General features: G+C 41.8%; 3 protein-coding genes across 4 annotated transcripts; all 3 read right to left on the bottom strand.

Moving 5' to 3' along the window:
* Positions 1-559: 559 nt before the first annotated feature.
* grwd1 (glutamate-rich WD repeat containing 1) lies at positions 560-7179 on the bottom strand. Its single transcript, XM_085423120.1, has 7 exons — positions 6913-7179; positions 6705-6822; positions 3558-3720; positions 3250-3460; positions 2563-2708; positions 1721-1912; positions 560-1115 (listed from the first exon to the last, which is right to left on the bottom strand). Exons 1-7 carry the CDS (start codon positions 7127-7129, stop codon positions 807-809), a joined length of 1356 nt encoding a protein of 451 aa, XP_085279246.1. The 5' UTR covers positions 7130-7179; the 3' UTR covers positions 560-806.
* A 1119-nt stretch (positions 7180-8298) lies between these two features.
* Positions 8299-10670, bottom strand: LOC146659205 (uncharacterized). Its single transcript, XM_085421842.1, has 5 exons — positions 10570-10670; positions 10080-10186; positions 9892-9963; positions 9449-9595; positions 8299-9318 (listed from the first exon to the last, which is right to left on the bottom strand). Exons 1-5 carry the CDS (start codon positions 10580-10582, stop codon positions 8983-8985), a joined length of 675 nt encoding a protein of 224 aa, XP_085277968.1. The 5' UTR covers positions 10583-10670; the 3' UTR covers positions 8299-8982.
* Positions 10671-12550: 1880 nt separating this feature from the next.
* On the bottom strand, positions 12551-20905 carry flcn (folliculin). Of its 2 annotated transcripts, XM_085423126.1 has the most exons (12): positions 20654-20895; positions 20296-20499; positions 20033-20179; positions 19715-19936; positions 19469-19635; positions 19292-19383; positions 16328-16491; positions 16014-16127; positions 15474-15597; positions 15235-15360; positions 13612-13714; positions 12553-13199 (listed from the first exon to the last, which is right to left on the bottom strand). In XM_085423126.1, exons 2-12 carry the CDS (start codon positions 20497-20499, stop codon positions 12992-12994), a joined length of 1671 nt encoding a protein of 556 aa, XP_085279252.1. In that variant the 5' UTR covers positions 20654-20895; the 3' UTR covers positions 12553-12991. The 2 variants fall into 2 exon arrangements, with proteins under 2 accessions (XP_085279250.1, XP_085279252.1); XM_085423124.1 differs by having other exon boundaries at positions 12551-13199; positions 19715-20179; positions 20654-20905.
* Between the last annotated feature and the right edge of the window lie 145 nt (positions 20906-21050).

Raw genomic sequence — 21050 nt, forward strand, 5'->3', positions numbered from 1 at the left:
AATTACTGTGAATGTGTCACATTCCAAATCTTACAACGGCTCAGACCAAATGCGACTTGATATCAAAGTGCAGTTATTAGCACAGCTGTTCCTTTAAGGCCGTGGGGCTGGGTTAACACTAAAATGCAAAGACAATCATGTGATTTTAAATCAGGAGCAGCAGTGGAATTGCTATTTTTTTGCTTTTTTGTTGTTGTTGTGTTACTTCATAATGCTGTAAAAGGGAAATACCATTCAACTCATGCTGAAAATGCTGGTTAACACATTCGTTAGCCTGTGGTTTCACAAAGATTACAGTGAAAAGAATAAAGCGACTTCAAAAAGATAGAAACCAGCCTCGGCTTTTGTTTCAAGGAAAGTTGCTGAAAAGCTAAATGCCTGAGATCCAACTATACCAGGTAGCTGCTGGTGAGAGTGAAATTTCACACACATTAATACTGAAATAAACCTGTTTCATTTTATCATTTTCATAATGATTCCATTTATATTAAAGGTTAGAGATGTTTGACAGGAAACTCATTTTTTCCTTTAGCAATTCAAAAAGTAAATGACAGAGCAGTCAAGTTATCAAAAATTTATTTTAAGCATGCAAGTGATGCCTTAAAAAGTTCAAAAGTCTGTAAACATACAGGCTGAAAGTTAAACGGGACCATAATGTGGTGCCTTTGTTGGAAAATAAATGTCAAAGAGCTGAATTATTACATACACAGCTTATTTATATACATTACAAGCTTCTTAGTGCTTGTTACACATGTATCAGTCATGTAAATGCAAAACTATCCATTTGTCTCTAAAACGCACAAACGCTACACGGATATCGTCCTGAACACGTTGAATCCCGACAGAGCCGTGGAGACCATCATGCCCGGCATCTGCGGGTGCCAGTGGATCTCCTTGATCTCAGACTGACCCTGGTGCAGGAACAGCAGCTGAGGGGGAAGGTCCCTGACCGCCTCCACCCTGGCGCCCACGTCGCACGACTCCACAGACAGATCCCACTGGCTGACGATGTCGTCGGCGCCCGAGGCGGCGAACACGCTCGAGTCCACGGGGTTCCACTCCACCGAGGTGATGGGAGCGCTGTGTTGCTTGAAGTTGGCCACGGGACGCCCGGTCTACAGGAACAGGAGAGCAGTGAGGTGTGACAGCTGTTCATACAGTTTCAGCTCAGTGGGGTTTCACTCTGAAAACATACTAGGAGCAACCACTGAACAGAGCAGTTACTGTCATGCTTCAGGCCTGCTTGAAGAACAAAAGGACTGGGTGTGCATCAGAAGGGTGATCTGTGCTCATGTTTTTACCGATGTACACAGAGGTGTCTAAACTCGTCATTATGGGGGAAAGGGTTAAATATGTCGCTCATACGGTGCAACTAGGACTTTGTGTACTGTGAAAGTCTCATTCAGCTCTCTGTAATAAATCATGTAAATGTTTTTTCACCAAATATATTAAAATAGTTTCCTGATTTAGAAGGGAGGCAACAGCTAAAGCTATTATTGTTACACAACTGTACAACTAATGTTAGGTGGGGCCGGAACACTAAGAGGTGAGACAATCTGACAGCACAAGCCTAAAGATTGTTTTCCATTTAACACTAATCGTGGGTCACAGTGACATGTTGGCACACTGATAATAGCTCTGTTATTGTGAGTGCAATGTGTGTTTAATTAGACTTACATAATTATCTTTAGATGTATTGCCTCCATTTATTCTTTTGTACCTTAAACTGTCGCAGATCCCACACTTTCAGGAGTCCATCGTCCCCTCCTGACAGGAGGAATGGTTCGCTCCTGTTCCAGCTGATTACATTGATGTCCGATGAGTGAGCTTCATTGGCTGAGAGCATTGAATTGGGCGGGGCACGGATGTCCCAGATCCGAATAGACTGATCCACTGAACAAGATGCAAAAACCTGGTGAAAGAGAGTCCAGTTACTTTAAAAGTTTACTTTACAATAACTATTAACACAATAAGATCCAACAGCCTTCACAAACAAGGAACTATTTCCTTTTAAGAATTTACTAGGGGAGGGCTCTGGTGGGCTTTGCATGCTTAATGATCCTTACTGCAGCAAGAAATTTTAGACAAGACTGTACAAGTTGAAAAGCCCTGAAAATCCAAAATAAATAAAGAATACTTTCATAAATGCAAACACCCAGTCTTATAGGACGAACATCGACATGTCACAAACTGGTTTGGTGACTAACTGCTGCGCTAAGACTCGCGTAATTTACATAGTTTGGGCTGTAATTTGTTATGTCACAACTCTGTGGTGCCACACAGCAAGTGTTACCATATTCTATTTTTACCACGTGCCATTTAACAGCAAGTTTCCATAATTCTGCTCCGTGACCGCACCCAATTTTTTCAACGAATTACCCACACATCACCAGGGACTTAACCTTAGTGGAAGATACCTAGAAATGTATAGACATCACAATTCTTAAGATTCAGAACAGACACTCCTACTAATGTTACCGCTGCGGTTAAGGGTGCAACAAGCCAGCAAGCACAATCTGCCAAAGTTTGTGCCACTACGTCACCGTTGGTGTACAAACATACTGTAGCTTCTGTAGGCGACCACTGCAGATCTTCCACAGACTTTGTGTGGGAGCTGAAAGGTCGCTGGTCAATCTGCCAGGAAGTCCCCCCCTCCCGCGGCTCCCACACGTGGATGTTTTTCTTGCAGTCCCCGCTGACAAGCCGACCTGTCAACAAAACATAAAACAATTAACATTTTAATCTTTGACAGACATCTATTCAATTCTTTATCTCAGTCAATCGCAGCTTTCAAAGACATTCAAATACATGCAAATAAAAACAACCCGTTTACATGTTTAAGAGGAATTTGTGTTCTTCTTTGTCGGCACTTTAAGGTGGATTTCCTTCCAGCGTTATTCTTATAAAAGCCCACACTGGCATCTTTTCACTAAAACTACTGCACGTTTTTAATCGTAGCTGATCCCTCTCTGACGTATACACCGGTGTCAGCCCTGCAGTGGACAATACTTTTCTGATTCCCGATGACAGGTTTGCACGGGCAGACACAGTTAAGAACATGGGAACAAAAATATCTTGCACAAGGTGGAGACTGTTTTTATCATGTCAATCAGATAACGAAGTAGTCCAGGTGCAATCAGGGACATGGCTGCTTGCACAAAACAATGTTGCCACACAGGGTGAGCTGTTTTGCTTTTCTTTTGTTTTTTCACATCTGTATAGCAGTCTTACAGGATAAGCCTCACATACCAGGTACTTTAGGCGACCAGTCAATTGCAAAGCCTTCAGTCATGTGCCCTGAGAAACTGAAGAGCGCTGCTGCCTCCTTCTGCTGTTTGATGAATGCAGCCATAGCAGCAGAACTGTGGACGGCCTCCAGCTGGGATCGGAGATCAAAGATTTCCACCTGTTCCTTGTCTGACCACACAGCGGCTAATGACTGCTCTCCAACCTGAGTCACCTGGACGCCAAGAAGCAAAATTAGTCGAATCATCAGAGAATTAAGAAAAACTGATGCACAAGATACTGATTTTATTTACTTATAAACGTCTACATACCCTGACTCTGTTAATCCCCCCATAGTGGGGCATCATGGCCAGTTCCATCTGTGGTTTCTTTTCTTCATCCTCCTCCTCTTCATCACTTTCGTCATCGCTGCTCTCTTCCTCCTCTTTGTCCTTCTCTGTTCCATGAAGGTTATACATGCGCATGACCAAAAGTCTGCCAAAAAACAAAAAACAATTAATTAACAATTAATTTATTAGCATTGATTTCTGGGACATACCCCAGTCCAAAAAGAAAAATCAAACTATCCTGCATCAGTGTGCTTCATCTTTGAGTGCTTGAGATTTTCCAATAACCTTTAATTGACCACTGAAGTCTCCACCGAAAGGAGACCTTTCAGGGGAACAGTACGAGAGCTGACATCAGAACAAAACTGAAACTGTGCATCACAGGAAAATCCAAACAACAAACAAATAAAAACAACATTGTGGTGTGGTCTATAGTGAAGAGAGTCAATGCTTTAATGTTAGCATCCAAAAGAATCTTCCTTTAGACATTAAAGAGTTTGCTTTTCTCTGCTATAAACGACACATTTGGTAATGATAACAATAAACATGTACAACAGGAAAAATGGGAAAATAAGGGGAATTTAACATTACTACACATGGAAACGTGGCAATAATGCGATGATTTTGGATGAAAGGACACCTCCTGGGGACACCTGCACAAAGCAGCTTTTTAAATAAGGAATGAAGTTGTTGGAGGTCTTAAATTTAAAGAAATTAAAATCATTTTCAAGTTTTAGTCTTGCCCACTACTCCTGCAATACTGGTCTAATGTAAAAACATCCATCCTCTAATCTAATTAGAGGTCTTGAACCTGAACGAATGTGTTTCTCCTCCTGGCATCCAAGCAGGGATCTTTCACAGGTATTACTTATTGTTACTTATTAAGGTTAATTATGGTTATTTTCGTCTTCTTTCAGCTGCTCCCTTTAGGGGTCGCCACAGCACATCTGCCTCCATCTCTGGCTTCCTCCTCTGTCTCATTAGCCGTCTGCATGTCCTCCTTCACTACATCCGTGAACCTTTTTCTGTGGTCTTCCTCTTTTCCTCCTGCCTGGCAGTTTAGCACCCTCGCTTGTACCTTTCCTTCTTTTTCATTGCCTTCAAGCAGACCTTCCTTACTCCTCCTCCTTTTTCTTTGCCCAGCAGTAGCACAATTTCCTCCAGCTGCCTGTCATTAACCCGGACCTTGACCGGGCCAGTACATAAAAAGCTCTCTTGATAATCTGCATATTTGATTTTCTGAATGCCGTTCCTGATGCAACCCTTAGCCTTTATTCGAGCTTGGGATCAGCACTTGCAGTAACCTGGCTTGTGGCCCACCGTGTCTGGCATTGGTATTCTTTTATTGTTGTATGAATGAGAAAGTGTGAGTGAACAGAGTTTCTACAACATCTACACGTTTGTTTTTATCCCACACTGTGATCAAACTATAGTCAGACTATAGATGACCAACTTAATCTGCTACATAAACTCATTGTCTTAGGACAACTTTGCCATGAATTAGGATAAAAATGCAACTACAAATACCTGTGTTCAGCTCTACTGCTCGGCACATGGCTGCAGCAGAGCTGAGCTGCTGTCGCTTCTAAATGTGGTGAAGCTTAATGCCTGCTTTCAGCTTTTTGAACTCTTTAACTCTCCCTACTCAATACTCCAGAGTAAACAGACCAAGTGCTCACTTTGTGCTACTGATTAGCTGCGTTACAGTGATGTGACTTTTAAAATTAGAGTAAGCCAGCCTTTATTCTGTGAACTGTCCTAGTAATAATAGGGAGAAAAATGGAATATTAATTGTGGCCTCACGGCTAGAAGGTTCAGGGATTTGAACTTCCAACAGACTGGGTGGCGCCGCTCTGTGTTTTCTTTTAGCTCACTTTCTCCTACAGTCGAGCGGCTTACAGTTAACTGGTGACTTAAAGCTGGGTGTGAATATGAGCATGAATAGGTGTCTGTCTCTGTAGCTTACACAGCTAAAAAAACAAAACCATGGAAGTGCCAAAAACTACAGGTGCTCAAACAGTCGCTTCAGGCTAGCCAAAGCATTAAAATGCCCAAATCCAGCCATGAAGCTACCGTGGTTACATCCTGGTCTCTGCAGCCAATCTCTCCCATTATAACAGCTGTACAGGAGTGTGTGTTAATTTAATAACTCACCGACTTGGATTTCATTTGGATGTTTTTCATAACTCTGACTCCCAGCTGTGCCAGGATCAAGCAGCTGCAGCCAGCTGCTGCGTGCCAAACTTGTTCGTGCCCTTTGGCATATTTTTAATAGAACAATCCGCTGTGTGGTATTGAGTGTCCAACAACTGTATGCTTCATTTTTAGGGAGAAAAATTCTAGTATTTGGAACAAATTAGTAGTAAACACATTTAAACCCGCAGGTCTCACAATTCCCCAGCTTGGATAAACTGGAAAGTTACCTCAGGACATCCGGGCTAAAAGCTATACCAAATCAGCATGCATACTCAGACCCCTTGGGAAAAAGGGAGCGGCTCAAAGTACCCAATTAGTAATAATATGGAATTATATTTGTCTGGGAGGGTTGCACACAAATGGATGCAGCTTCCTAACCAAGCTTTTTAGAATTAGTGGAAAACAGTCCAGTCCAACCTCTCACGCAAAAATGAATACGTCCCACTGCAAAAGTGCTTCCCTCTGCTTATGGTTTTTGTACTTGCTCTTGTTAAATTTCAAAAATATCCTTTTGTAATCACTTTACTTAATTAGTCTTGCTCTTAAATAATATTTGCAAGCCATTATTTTATCCTCTGGTGCTGTGTTTGCTCATTTTAACTTTGCCTAAATGTTGTTATGCAACTGCCATCTGAATGCGTCTGCTACGAATAAATATGTATTTAAAAACTGGGGGGATGGGGGGAGTTTATGGGTTTAACTTGCCTCTTGCACAATGTCAGCTGGATAAAATTACTCCAGGCCAAACATGACAGATCACTCTAAAATATATTTGTGAAACTAACCACTGACACCAGTTTAAACGACCAAAATAAACACACGGAGGTGCAGGACATCCGGCGTTATTGAGCAGGACCTTTAAAAATGGTGCTTTCGGATTAAATGCTGAGTGCCGACAGTAATGAAGGTGTGGGTTAAAGGTCAGTGGTCCTGTACCTGTTCTTCAGAGCCGTGTCCGCCTGCGTGCCCGCACAGAGCAGCATGGACAGGGGAAACTGCTCCCTGCTGTCTCCATCTCCATCCCTTAAGATGTCGAAGCTCAGGCATGGAGCACCTGAACATAAACAACAAGGTAACTTAAGCCCAGAGATCCCACATGGTGGAAGCGTGAACTTCATTGGGAGTAATGATGACTTTAACTTGCCTGTCTGGCACTCGTGATACATGCGGTACGCGGAGCGGTCCATCTCCAGCTCCTCCCCGGGCTCAAGCGGCTCGATCCCGGGCACGTACACTTTCTTCTCCTCCTCTCCCTCTGCCCCTTCCTCTTCCATTTCCACCCCTTCGTCCTCATCGCTGCCTGCTTCGTCCATCTCCTCCATCTCGTTTTCCTCCACGGCGTGCTCACCGGGCGCAGACATCTTGGCAGAGGCACGGTGTGGCGTACTTCCGGTGCAGGCAGCGGCCACGTGGTTTAAACGCCGCTCACCCTCCTCACCAGCGGCGCCCCTCTCTCCCTGTTTACGGGAATTCAGCTGACCTCTTTGGCAAAAGAGCCCCTGTTGCCAGGAAAGACCAGGCTTGCAATTGTTTGTCTCACACTGTAAGCCCTGAGGATCACGTGAACATTATTAGCGTGGACACTGTTAGCGTTAGCTACATGGCAAATGTTCTGTCTCCTCCCTGGAAGATAATTAGCCTTTTGCTTAAGAACATTTGGGATCGTGTCCATGCACCGATCAGTAAAGAGTCTTCACCTCTGAGTCATGATTGTGTGATTTAATGAGATTTATTTGAATGTGCTGTATTACATCTTACGCAGCACAGCCTGGTACTGGCAGGGGGCTCAGCAGCCCCTGCACCACTAATGGGAAGTCAGGCTTTGACTCACAGCTACTCACTGGCAATAATTTATAGATAGTTTTGCACTGACTGTATCAGGGTGTTGGGAAACTGCCATAAAAGCTGCTATGCTAAATTCATAAGAATACTTGGGCAATTTCTCTTATACACGTTTGTCTAAGCATGTGTTTCTTTCTTTTACATTTGTGTTTGAATTTCATTATTAAAATTGTGCCAGAGATTCTCTTGAAACCTTCTCTGCTCTTTTAACAAACACTCACATTTAAGAGATTGTGAAACTACTCGGGGGGTTCTGTCAGGACGAAGGTGTTTCTTTCACGTGTAGCTGAGTACAAGTAGAGACAAGTGCTCTTTTATCGAGGTCTTTGACAAGAGCCTTAACATCCCGGGCTGTTCTACCACACATTCCTCTGTCATCTGCAACTGATCTCTTAGACTTTTTAGTTATTTAATTTTTTTTTAAACTAAAGCTGCAGAATATATTTGAAGAGTTTCCAGACAAAGGCTGCCTCTTTACAAGAGAATCTACGGTTGAGTTCACACGAATGCAGACTCTTGCAGTTGGAATGCAAGATTAAACACAAAACGTAATCTCTTAAAAGCAGCAGGGAGAAAACTGTAAACATATAACTCCGACTGATTAAATACTTTGCTGCTGCAAATAGCAGGACCACACTGCAAAGTTACAAATGCAAATTGGGCAAGAATTGTACCTGTGATTGCTCTGCAACTGTAGTTTTATTAATGTCATAAGTTAGTGCTGATCATAGGCTACAGTATCATTATGCAGGCATTACAGCTGTAATTGGCAGTGCACTGATTTTAACAACTTCATAAACTGTTGAGTTTTTCAGTGTGCCACAGTGCATAATCATTTTTTACAAATGTGGAGAGAAATGACAGTATTTACCTCTAAAATGTGGCGTAAAAGTGTATTTAAATGAAAAAAAAAAGTAAATATGTATATCCCAACACTTAAGCACATTTACTTAAGTAGTCTAACTGTAAATGTACATTCAAAATACTGTAATAAATATAACACAGACTTTGGATACTGGCAAGTTACACCAAAAGCTAACGATGCATATATCTAAATGTCTTTAATTTATTTTTCTGTACAAAAGTAAATACATATACATCCATTTGTAAACAGTGGCAGGCAATGCCCATTAGCAAGAAGAACATAAACCATAGATAGCTTGCTCTAAATAGTGATGCTATTGGATTACATCTGCGATATCACCTCTTACAGAGCGCTGTTGGACGGCGAGACTGGTGGTTTGCTCTAATTTTGTGCATCAGATGTAACACTTGAGTTTCACAAAGCTTACCACACCGAAACACAGAGACAAAAACTTAAGAAAACAGTCATCAGTGCCTATAAAGATATATATAAGACCCTTTTTGACAACTATGGTAGCAAACACCAGTAGAGTCTTAATAATAAGGAGCTCCAAACAAATGCAGAATATGATGGGGGAACCCCACTGGACAGTGGCGGTGTGTCTATAATCCTGCCAGATTTCATATTGTCTACCGCTCTAGTGGTTAAAAGTCTGGCCCTTGATGGGCTGTAGTCCTTCCTTTCAACAGACGGTGGCAAGTTGGGCAGGGTGCATGTTTCAATTGAAGGTGGGCACCCAATTTGAATCCACCGGCTAAAAAGTTCTGATGTTAACTTTAGGAGTTCTTCTGGAGAGGAAGACACCAAGGAGAACTGGGATAAGTCTGTCTCCTCCCGAAACATCTGCAGCAAGGAAACAAGGAAGAGAGATCAGTATTATCAAGACAACAAATCTGACTAACAAAGTCATGTTTGAAACAGCTACTTGATACTGAAGCGAGCAATGTCACGACAAGAAAAAGAGAATACGTACTTCCATGTTTCTGTTCTTGCTAATAATTTTATCCAGTGTCCGTGTAAGTTCCACAACAAGAGAGTGATTTAAGTGTTCCTCCCAGAGGTTTGTCAGGAGCACTTGCCAAGAATCATGGAGGACATACGCAGCAGGGAACACGCAACACTGCGAGGAAAAACAGAGCAACACAATAACCCCAAAATTAGGACTAGCATGTAAAACACATGACAAATCACCGCAAGAACCACACAAGTAACCGTGTTACGAGAGAGGCTGGAGGCCACTTGGGACAACAGACTGTTATTAAACAGAGCATGTGACTTGTTATAGTGGAAGACGACCAAAGAAAAAAAGCAAGTAATTATTCTCTTTAAAAAAAAACCCAAGTGGGCTTCAGGAGAAGGTTAAAATGAACAGGATATATAAGATCTATATGAGCACTTCCTATATAAACAACTCACCGGATCGGTGTCACAGAGCATGTGTCTTGTATATCGATGTACCACATAGTAATCCTTAGGAAACACTGTGCGCTGAAGGAGGGAGAAAAGAGGCAAAGATGAGAAGCCAGATACCCAGAAGGACCACACAGGTCTATATGGACATAGAAGTAAATATTTAGAAACGAAGTAAAGAGAGTTTCACTTACAAAGCCTGCTGAACTCGAATCGATGGTCCCTTTGATATTTTTCACACCTTCCAGGTCAAACTCACATCCACCACATGGGGCAGTTAGTAATGACAGCAACAGTAGAACTGTTGGAGACATGATAAGAGCGAAAGCCACAGAAAACAAGTCACATAATTGCTGGAAACTTTCTGTGGTTTGTAGCTTGTTCAAAGTGCATAGCTACTAAAAAGAACATGACATCATTTCCTGTGTAAATTAGCCATTTCTTTCTTTTTTTTAAAAAAAGAAAACAGCAGGAGACACTGGGCTACGATTGCAACATCTCTAATTTAATTAGGGCACCAGAAATGGCTGTGATGTTTCAAAGTGGCGCAAAAAAACCAACTTTGATTCACCATTTAAATCTCACTATGCATTAACCAGGACTGCTGTTTCACTATAATCCCACAGACATTTAAAAAGGGTGAAAAACAGACAAAAATTTAACATGAAAATAATAGTTTCTCACCTCGCAGTGTCATCGTTTTATCTTGACTGCATGTCCATTTCTCTTGTTGACAGCAGTGACTCTGCAGGCAAGCTTCACTGTCACTCTGTAAAAGGCGAAGCTTCCTCCTGTGGTTTTTTTACAGGTCTTTGAAAGAGCAGGCTTCTGTCTCTTCTTCTTCACTGCTTGATATTTAGTCTTCCTGTTCACATCCCTCAGATCATCCCCTTCTCTTTACTTAGGGTCCTTTGGTACTTTCCATGCACATGCCCCACTTGTCACCTCACATCGACATGCTCTCTCACTTTGGGTTTTCCCACTTGAAGCCAGGGTGGCTGCAGCCTTTCACTTTGAAAGCCTTGTTTTTCTATTTCCCTTTCTAAATCTTTTCTCCTTTCCCTTTCTCACTACTGACCTAGAATTTTCCTGGCCACTCTGTCTCTGTCCCTTAAAAGTGGTTAATGAATAAAGTGCCAGAGCTGACCTCTTCCCCTGAATTTCTCCCTATCCCTCTGTATCCTACTCAGACACAGGCACAGCTCAAAGTGAAAGTGCTCCGCTCAATTCTCCCTTTATGCGTCGGCCACTCCCACAGGCACACGTTTTACCTCACTATTGACTGACCCGTCTCCCTCCCTTCTGCTTCCCACATTCCCCAACACCCCCCCACCCCCATCCTCCCGCTCCCACCCCCATCCTCCCGCTCCCAACCAGGGCCGAAGAGGCTTAGTTATGCAGTCAGAGCATATGTTTTTCATTTGGATTCTTCCCCACACCTCTCTGCCTGTTGATTCTGTCAGTCGCTGTCCCGTAAGTCAGTGCGCAGTATCATCCCATTAAGTCATTCATTAACAGTCAGTTTCTTTTAGAAATAAGGATCACATTCATTACATTCCTCGAAGAGCTAACGAGAAAGATTGCAACACTGAATTGCCAGAAGATGCAAGTCATCCCAACATGACTGCTTTCTTTAGTCATTAATGTTAAAATTGGCTTTACAGAGTTGTATGGTATGATTGTGATGATAGCTGTGCACAGCTGTCATCATCCTGTCTGTAAAGTGTTGTTTTGTGGCCTCAGGTTACGCAAAGCATCACGTTGGTTTGGGATATCAGTCAGATGTCAACAGGAGTTGATTAATGATGAAAGGAAGGAAGTCGTTATTCTTCATGTTTGTTGGATCATAAGCCAAACGACAGAGGAAAATTTCCCAGAGAGGTATCTCTACTGACAGGAAAAGGAAACCAGACAGCCGCAGCAAGCGAGGGCTCCATATTCCCCAAGGCATGACTAAATCAAAACCTCTTTACTTATGCTACGTTTATAATGATTGATATAAATATCTAGTCAGAGTGCCGTCTTCCTGGTTCATACTGCATTTAAAATTCAGAGGGAAGTAAATACGCAGAAAATTTGTGAAGCTGCTGCAGATGAAGTCCACACATGTCGGAGCCTAACTCAACAAATGAAATCCAGATTTAATAAAAACAAAAGAAGTGCATTCCTTTAAATAGGAAAAAAAACCTAGTCACTCCAATATATGCAAACTCACTTTTTCCTTCATAATTAGGACTAAAACACAAGTTTGAAACTTAAAATTTTGGGGTCATGAAATTTTTTTTCAAAAACATCCTCCAACTTAAATAAAGCCACATTTTACTGAGTAAAGTCTGCGAGCTTCAGCACATCAACAGGCTCATATAACTGGCATGGAAAAAACAAAAGCAGATCAGAGTGACTGGTTCATTAAAAACCCCAAATCCTGCCGATGTGGTCATCTGTCCCGGGTCCTTGTTAGGCAACACTTTTTGTATGTTTCAGGACTTGGGGGAAAATTTTTTCTTTAAAAGTGCTGTCTTACACCACTTAAAGCTTGCTCGCAGGAAGACCTTCAAACGAGTGGGAGGTGATGGAGAAACAAAAGGTCTCCACCTCCGCTTCACTTTCCCTCCCATTTTCTTTCTATTCACCACAAGGTGGAGCCAACCATGGGTCGAGAAAGGATGTCAGGCTCAAAGTTTACATTGGTTTTATTTTATTTTAAAACATCAGCAGGAGTAAACAAAGTGCAAAGTCTTTTTTTGTAATAAGCTAAGCTTTACATATCTGTATAAAAAGGTCTCCTATAAGAGTTCCCTTTGACAAATAAAAGCCCTCATGCATTATCCAAACTGATTCTACTTGTTTAGTGAGCAAAATAATCATCATCGTTAGATACACAACAGTTACTGAAAACAACCATAATTGACGAGCGAAACCCTTTGTGTCATCCATTCACAGTCCTGTCATTAAATGACAAGAATGTGGGTAAGAAAACCCCCCAAAACTAAACAAATTAATAAAAGAAAACAAAACAAAACAAGGGGAACGTCAAAGAAATGGCATTCCCCCTCATTTCAGCTCCCCTTTCTTTATCCTAATCTCCTCCTCCTCCTCTTCTTTGTCACTGGCTGGGGCTCCTCTCCCCTCCTCGGACAGCTGTCATTAAATGGCTCTTGTATGTTTTGCTAAGTCCAGTCATCCAGTACTTGAGCAGCCTGACGTTGTCCTCTTCCCCGGGCCCCGTAGCACCGAGGAGTGCCAGAACCTTCTGCGTGTCCTCTCTTCCTCGACCGTCCACTTTGGAGAACTTGAACAGCACTTTGACTTTACTGAAAAAACAAATAGATCACACTTAAGACTAATTATGCCTTCCTGAAGAAGACAGAATTCGGAAACACCAAGTTTCCGGTGGGAATCTTTGTGTGGAACGCCCTCTCAATAAGACTTCCCACTTGGAAATATCCTAAGTTAGCAATCCAAGATGGCAGTACTGAATGTAAACAACAGTAAAATTATAAACTTTTAATCTGTACTGCAAGTGTTGTGTGTTTTTGACTCATTAAATAGTGAGCAGTGATCGAGCTCTATCCATTAATGTGTTTTTCCCTGTTTCTCCCTGAATGGCTCTACCTTAATGAGAACCTAAACAAATTCTGTTTTTGCTGGCTTTTTGTAAAATGCGCTGTTCCGACATCAGAGTTCTGAAGTATCTGGAACGTGGCATAAAGGAGCTTTACTCACTTCATCCACTCCTCCTTCAAACACAGCAGGCAGTGAGACACAACATCCACCGACAGGTTCTCATTGCACAGAGCGACCTCCAGCTTGTTCAGTAATGCTGGACCTGGAGAAAGAGGACAAAGATTTAGTCAGTGGAAGAACCATGTGGGAAAGTTGAGGAAAAAAAAAAAAAAAAAAAAAGAGTCAAGCAAAAAAAATTAAAAACTCTTAGTAGGTGATTGGTTGAACTATTTGTGTATAACCGTCTGCTGTGAGAAAACGTCAACAAATCAGACTGACGAACCACAGGATGCAGAGAGCGCGAAAAGGAAAAACAGGCCGTGGTCTGAGTAGCTTTATGAGCTTGCAAGCAGTCGCTGCAACCAGCTACGCAGCAAATGTTTTGCTGTTTACTCGAACGGTTACTCATTCTCATGTTTTAGGTTTCTGTAGCTTTGAAGTTTATAATTTGGATTTAGTTTTTGACCCTTTCTCAGGTATGCTGGTATGTTTGTTGCTTTTGTGTATTCTGCTGTGTGTGTGTGTGTTCCTATATAGTCAGAACCCTTTAAAGGAGGGGTGTCAAACTCGTTTCACAATGCGGGCGACATACAGCCTACTTTGATCTTAAACTCCCCTCTCTGTCAGCGCGAAGAAGTTTAACTTCACGTTTAATCCTGGTATATGTTGGTATAAGTTTTATGACATGATCAAGTAATGGGGCCCTATTTTTGTAAAGGAATCTAGTGTTAAGAAAAAAAGGCTAGAAATTTCTATAATAGATAGTGATTAATGGGAACTTTTTTCATTTACGTTTTACTGAATTAATAGGAATTTATTAGTAGGAATTGCTGTAAAAAACGATGTTCGGTGCACCTGTAAAACCTAAAACACACCTGTAGCCGTGACCTTCTGACTCTAAGTTCATCACAGAGCTCTGATTTGCCCAGAACCAGTTTGGTTTGTCTGCTGGCACAAAGTCTGAAGACGTGTGAGATGGATTCTCTGATATATATTCTGTGGGAAACAACTAGTTTCTGTTTTCGATGCAAATTCTTCATTTTTTTTAATGGATTCCTTAATGCTCTTGCTGTGCTTGAGCATTTTTCTACTTTCACTTTAACAGCTGCTCTGACTTAAACAAGGGTTAATGAATCAGGAGGGGAAAAAAATCTGTCCTTTTCACTGATACAGAGTCAGATGATGATAAATGTAAATTTGTAATCTCTATAAATAGATTCTACATATAAAGACGTCTATTTGTAATCTGCTTTTAGTCCATGTGGTATCGATCAATTAGGCTAGAGCAGGCTGGGGTTACATGGCTGTAAGCTTTCTGTGTGAAGAGCAAAGGAAGGATGGCATTTGTCAAGATGGAAACCTGAAAACATCGGCTGCCGTAGAAAATGAAGCTTTTTATTATCGGTCTTTTAATTTACCTGACTTTTTGTAAAGAATGAGCAAAAAGCACAGAAAGAAAGCAACGAACAGAAAAACGCCGACTACACAGGAAGCCGTGAAAAAAACCTTTGGCCTCAGAGGATTAATCAGCAGACAAGCCGATGGGTTCCCAGACTGTAAATTGTGTAACGCTAACAGAGGCAACAAACATGCAGCAAATTAAATCAAGACTGATGTACTCACCCCTGTCTATAGGTTGTGTGTTGGCACTGGTGATGGTGAACTGATAAAGCGAGCTGATGTCGTCTTCTCTTACAGCTGGGATGTGACAGCTTCTCTCTGAGGTGACGTCCACGAGCACTGTAAACTCTGAAGAGCAAATCGAAGCAAAATTATTACAGTTTAATCTGCAAATACACATCTACAGTTTTTGACAGAGAATCTCACACAGCGATCTACAAATCTCAAAGAGCTTCTTGCACCTGAGGAGCTGACGTGAGCTGGAATAGGCACATCGGGGCAGAGACCCAGAAAGTTGCACTTGTAGGCCTCCTCGTACTGAGAGCTGTATGGCACGGAGCGCACACAGCCTACCGGGAGCAAAGACTAATGGGAAAATAGAGAAGTGAGTTAATGGCCGTGATGATACACTGTTTGATCTGGCTAACATTCACACAGCCTCGCTGTCTCTGCTTACTCATTAATGCTATAAGTGATGCTTTTCTGACAACTACTAAAGAACTGTGGTAAAGTAACACAAACATTACAGTATGAACTTGTCTTAAAATTATATACTGATAACATTAAAAATTTATCTTTCAAGTATTCAAATGAAAAATAACCACAAAGAAAACCCCAGGAGAGCATGTAGTCGCAAAAGAAAAGGTCAAAACTGTGCAATAACAACAGCATTACACCCTCACACAAATAGTAGGTGCGCTCCCCTGCCCCAAAAGTTCATGTTTACCCATATTATAATACAACGCTCTATCTACAAAGGCCACACCACTGGAGCAGAGTACCTTTAGCACTGTAAAAGCTGACTGGATGAGAACTGGATCTGCACCTCTCCATATGACCTGATTTCCCATGAGCACGTGCCAGGCTAGCTGTCGAAAGTCAGGAGCCCCGAGGACCTGCCGAACGAACCACAATGTTTACCAAGCAACAGCTCACAGACATAGTGTATGAGCTATTTTTTTAACCAATATGCATCACTTTACCATATAAATGATTGTAAAAACACGTATTTTTCTTTATTCAATCTCAGTTTTCTATCGCTGTTCATGATTAAGTTGGGTATACATTAGCAAACTACAAATGTGCTTAAGTTCACCTGTCTCAAATGCCTCAGTGACCTAAATTTTGGACCAGGTAATTCATCCAGTTTTGTATCATCGCTCAGGAAGTTGTGGGCCAGCTCGGTCTCTGACAGGTGTCTCTGCGTCTTTGAAGCACCTCCTTCTGCTCCCTCCCAGCAGCTCATTTCCTCCTCTTGCTCTTTAAAACACATGACATTAAAAAACAGAAAAAGCAAATGCTTTCAAGCAAAGGTTCATTACAAATGTGGGGAATTTCCGTAGGAAACTGTGATAAACGGCGGTTCATACACCACACGAGTCATACCTACACAACTATCATCATAGTGCACACATGAGGATAGCTACCCACTGTTTCCAAAACAAAAAAAACAGACTCTGTTAGTAACACCTATGACCTGCAGTGCATAGCGACCACATTACTAAGTACAGTGTTTCAACTACTTGGTAACACAAATATCCGGCCAACTCACATGATAGCAACCCTGTTCATTTATTCATGTAGTCATGGTCAACATGACCTGCTGACGTTTAAAGTGATCATCATAATGGGGAAGAAAGGTGATTTATGAGACTTTCAATGTTGCATGGTGGGCTGTGGCCTGATCTTAGCAGTTCAGAAACTGCTGATGTTCCCACACAACCACACAGAGTTTACAGAGAATGGAAAAAAAAGAAGAAAATACCCAGTAAAGAAAAAAGAAAAAAAAAAGAGAAAAGAAAATATACAGTAAGGAGCAGTTCTCTAGGTGAAAATGCCTTGTTGACATCAGAGGAGAATCACCAAAACTGGACAACTTCCAATTGGAAACTTGGAAAAATACTGCCTAGTGATGAGTCTCACTTTCCGCTGCAATATTCAGATAGTAGGGTCAGAATAAATAACATGAATCCATCCTGTCTTTCATCAACAGTTCAGGCAGCTGCTTGTGGTTTGGCCCACATTTTTTGGATTCTTAGTACCAATAAAGAACCATTTAATTGCCACAGCTAAGATCGGTATTGTTTACTTATTGTTATAAATGCATTGTCATAAATCTGAAGATACTGTGTGATGTTGTCATGTCATTATGAACCAAAATCTCTGAGGAATGATTCCAGCACCTTGATGAATCTTTGTCACAAATAATTAAAGCACTTCTAAAGGTAAAACAGGACTCAACCATCTCCTAGCAAAGTCTATGTAATGAGTGTCCATTTGGTGTATAAATGAACAGATTCTTGGTCAAATGACCCAGAATAGGATTTAAAATTACAGAGCTAATACTGTCAGAGAAAGTTTCACTGTAAATGTTGGGTTTCTTTTTTTGTACATGATATTACTGAATACTGACTGGAATTGTGTAAACTCTCTGGAAAGTTGGGATGCTTTAGTGAATCACTGTTTTTCTGGCGTCTCTCCACAGACTTGTCTGGTGATTCACACTTTCACCAGAGCTTTCTCAGTCAGATGATAACAACCATAAGCATGTTGTTCAAACTAATGACATGCTGTCATGAGTTTAGGTTAATTTAGGAACAAAATGAACCTTACCACATCTAAAAGAAGTGGTTTTTAAACTTTTTCACACACGTTCCACTTCAGAAGCTGAGTCAAGGTGACACTGCACATTTTTTTAAACCAATCATCAACAAGAAAAAAAGATGCACGTTGAATTTTGTTTAAAAGCTTCAGCAATTTACATCAGAAATCTCCTTTTCGCCTATTTTCCTTTTAAATGCATTTTTTTCAACTTCATATTTTTCAACTGGTTGTCTGAGCCCCACCTGTGGGACCTCAGAGAACCACAAGAATTTGCTGGTTAGATTATCCTTCTGCACTGGAACACAGTTCATGTTCCAGGGTAGAATAATTGCACAGCCAACATCTTTAATGACTTTAAAAAATAAGAATTGGGTGCACCAGTTTGGCTATAACTGGTGCACCCAATTCTTATTTGGCTATTCACTGTTGCGCTGAAGGTTCTACAAAGTCTTTACTTGCCAAGCCCTATTAATTTTCTCTCGTTGCCAGCATAAAGAGATTTGTTTGACAGCACTCATTGGATGAACCACTACTCAGAACAATGGGAAAGTCAAAGGAACTCAGGGAAGATCTAAGAAGAAGAACTGCAGATTTACACAAGCTGGGACGGTCTCTTGGATCCATTCTAACCAACAGATCAGAAAATACACAGATTCGAAGGTTATCAGTTAAAACCATTGTACGCAAGTACAAATTATTCAGATATGTCACCACTTTACCAGGTTCTGTAAGAAGACCCATACTGTCACCGTCAGTTGATACTGGAAGACTTGAGCCAGGAAGCACCAAGGCTCAAGTCTGCCTTGAAATGTCAAGCATTGTGCTGTAAGACCTTTTGACTGACAGTCAAATAATAAGTTGTACAAAGTGGATAGGATAATGAAGAAGGATGACTAACTCCACACAGTTGGTATTCCCACAGGATAAACACATCAAACCTGGTTTTGGAAGGGATAAAGCAGGCTAACACTAAGCATCTGAAATGACCTTCCCAAAGCCCTGACCTCACTCAGAAAATCTGTGGACTATGCTTATAAGCTGAGCTGATTCAACAAACCAACAAATCTAAATGAACTCTGCCAAGAAGATGGGTCAACTACCCAGCCCCCAAAATATGCCAGATACTTATTGAGCAATTAAGGTGCAACTTCCTAAGGAACATTAAACCAAATTTTAGAGGGAGTGTATGTATATATTTGAGTCTGTATGTATACTTTTGACACTGTGTGGATTCGAGAAAATCCCAAATAAATTCAATCTTGTACATTCAGTTCTTGCTTTTTAAAGTCATTAAAGATGTCATTCCACTGTGGAAAAAATAACAGTTCAAACGAATCATTTAAAGCCCAAAATTACTATGAGATTCATGTTCATGATGAGTGTATGCAAACTTCTGATCACAACTGTATATGCATAAATAAATATCACGCCTCTTAATCGAGGTCAATGCATCTACCCGTTTGTCTCTCTATGAGCACCAGAGTGTCCTCGGTGGGGGCTCCTTCCAGGAGCTTCTCCGTCAGACGGCTACCACAAGCTTTAAGTAACCTGGAAGTGAGGTGAGACCACTCATTAGCCGGGTGAGAGACTGACTGGAAAAAGAAGAACAGTTTCTTTGAACCTAATGACTCACCAGCTAAAGGAGGAGTGCAGGCTGGCCCAGAGGTTAGGATGCTGGGTGAGCGAAGTCAGCGATCGGGCTGCATTGCCGCTCCTTTGGTGTGGAAAAACTGCAGGTGAAAATGCACTGTTCATCCTCACAGCTCGCTGGGGACAAACTCCCTGTTCATTGTCAAACACCTAATGGAAAGGACAGTCCAAAGACATCAGAAGCACTAATAAGTCTGCTGAGTTTATTATGTTTATATACGTGCTCTACCTTTAGAGCTGTGCTCTGCAGACTCTGTATAGTAAGCTTCAGGTGACGCAGCAGGAAAGGCCAGGAGTTTATAAGGTAGATTCTGTCCATGGCTACCATAACAATACTGTACCAACGCTGGAAGCCTCTAGCGAGACTGTCTTTGATAAAGAAGGTGTGTGAGAACACAAATCCATGTTGCTCGTCTCCAAAAAAAATGGGCCCTTCACGTCCGGGACACACCTGACACCAAAACAAACAGAAAACACAACGAAGTATATCAGTAATCAGCCGATTAAAGCCCACAGACAACACCCACATAAACATGTCACTAATTACCTCACAGCTGAGACTGCGTACGCAAGCCTGTCGGACCACGCTGAAAAGCTGGGGCTGTCTGGGGTGCTGGTGACTAAGGAAGCGGATGCCTGTTTCATCATCAATGCTAACAAAGCCCGGGTGAGATGCAGGCAAGGATCGGCAACCCTACGAGACAAAGAAAAAAGGAAATCAGTACTTTAAGGCTGAAAATTAATGAAGGAACAAATAAAGCGAGGGATCCAAGCATCTGATAAAGTCACAGTCAGGCCCCTTCTACTCACCTCACACATTTCTTTCTGTGTGGCTGAACTGTTGGCCTTCATGGTTAGACCTTCACCATCACGGTCACCATCTCGGTCCCCTGGCATTTGGGCACCTACCTGGGATGAAGGGGATGGGGAAGGCGGGTGTAGTGCCTCAGTGCAGAACAGGGTTCGAGGGCCATGGAGCTCACAGAAGTGACAGAGAGCCACCAGAGCATTCATCTGAAAGAACAAGACAAGTTTTCATATGTTTACTGTGCTAAAGATGTCTGATTTAGATCAGGACACCTACATCTAGTTCTGGTTAATCACTGACGTTACCAGATTACACTGGGGTTAAAATACGGGTACAAGTGGCAGTATGAGACGGTCTTACCTTCAGTGCAGAACCACGTTCAACAAATGACTGGTGACACTTCACAAAGAGGTATTCATTGGACGTAGTGTTCAAAAAGCCGTGCCGTTAAAAAAATAACAGCGCCGTGAAACAAAATTAAATCTTCATCGAGCCTGTATTTTAAAAAGCCATCGTTCCTAACATTTTAATTGAGGCTTTCTACACTTTTTTGTCCTTTGTGTAGCTGTCAGCAGGCAACAAAAACAGACCTCGTCACATGATGCAGAGTCACGCGCTCCGGCACAAGTGACGCGTGGCTGCCAACTGCTGCTCATTTTCTCAGTTTTATCCGTCGAATCAAAAACATCTTTAATGCTTTACCAGTGACGCGAAAGCACGCGAACATATTTAAGAGTTTTTCGACTTTTCTGTGTTC

The sequence above is a fragment of the Rhamphochromis longiceps genome, linkage group LG11, assembly GCF_057381845.1.
Source record: "Rhamphochromis longiceps isolate RC_006_pf linkage group LG11, R_longiceps_female_GT1.1, whole genome shotgun sequence".
NCBI lineage: Eukaryota > Metazoa > Chordata > Actinopteri > Cichliformes > Cichlidae > Rhamphochromis > Rhamphochromis longiceps.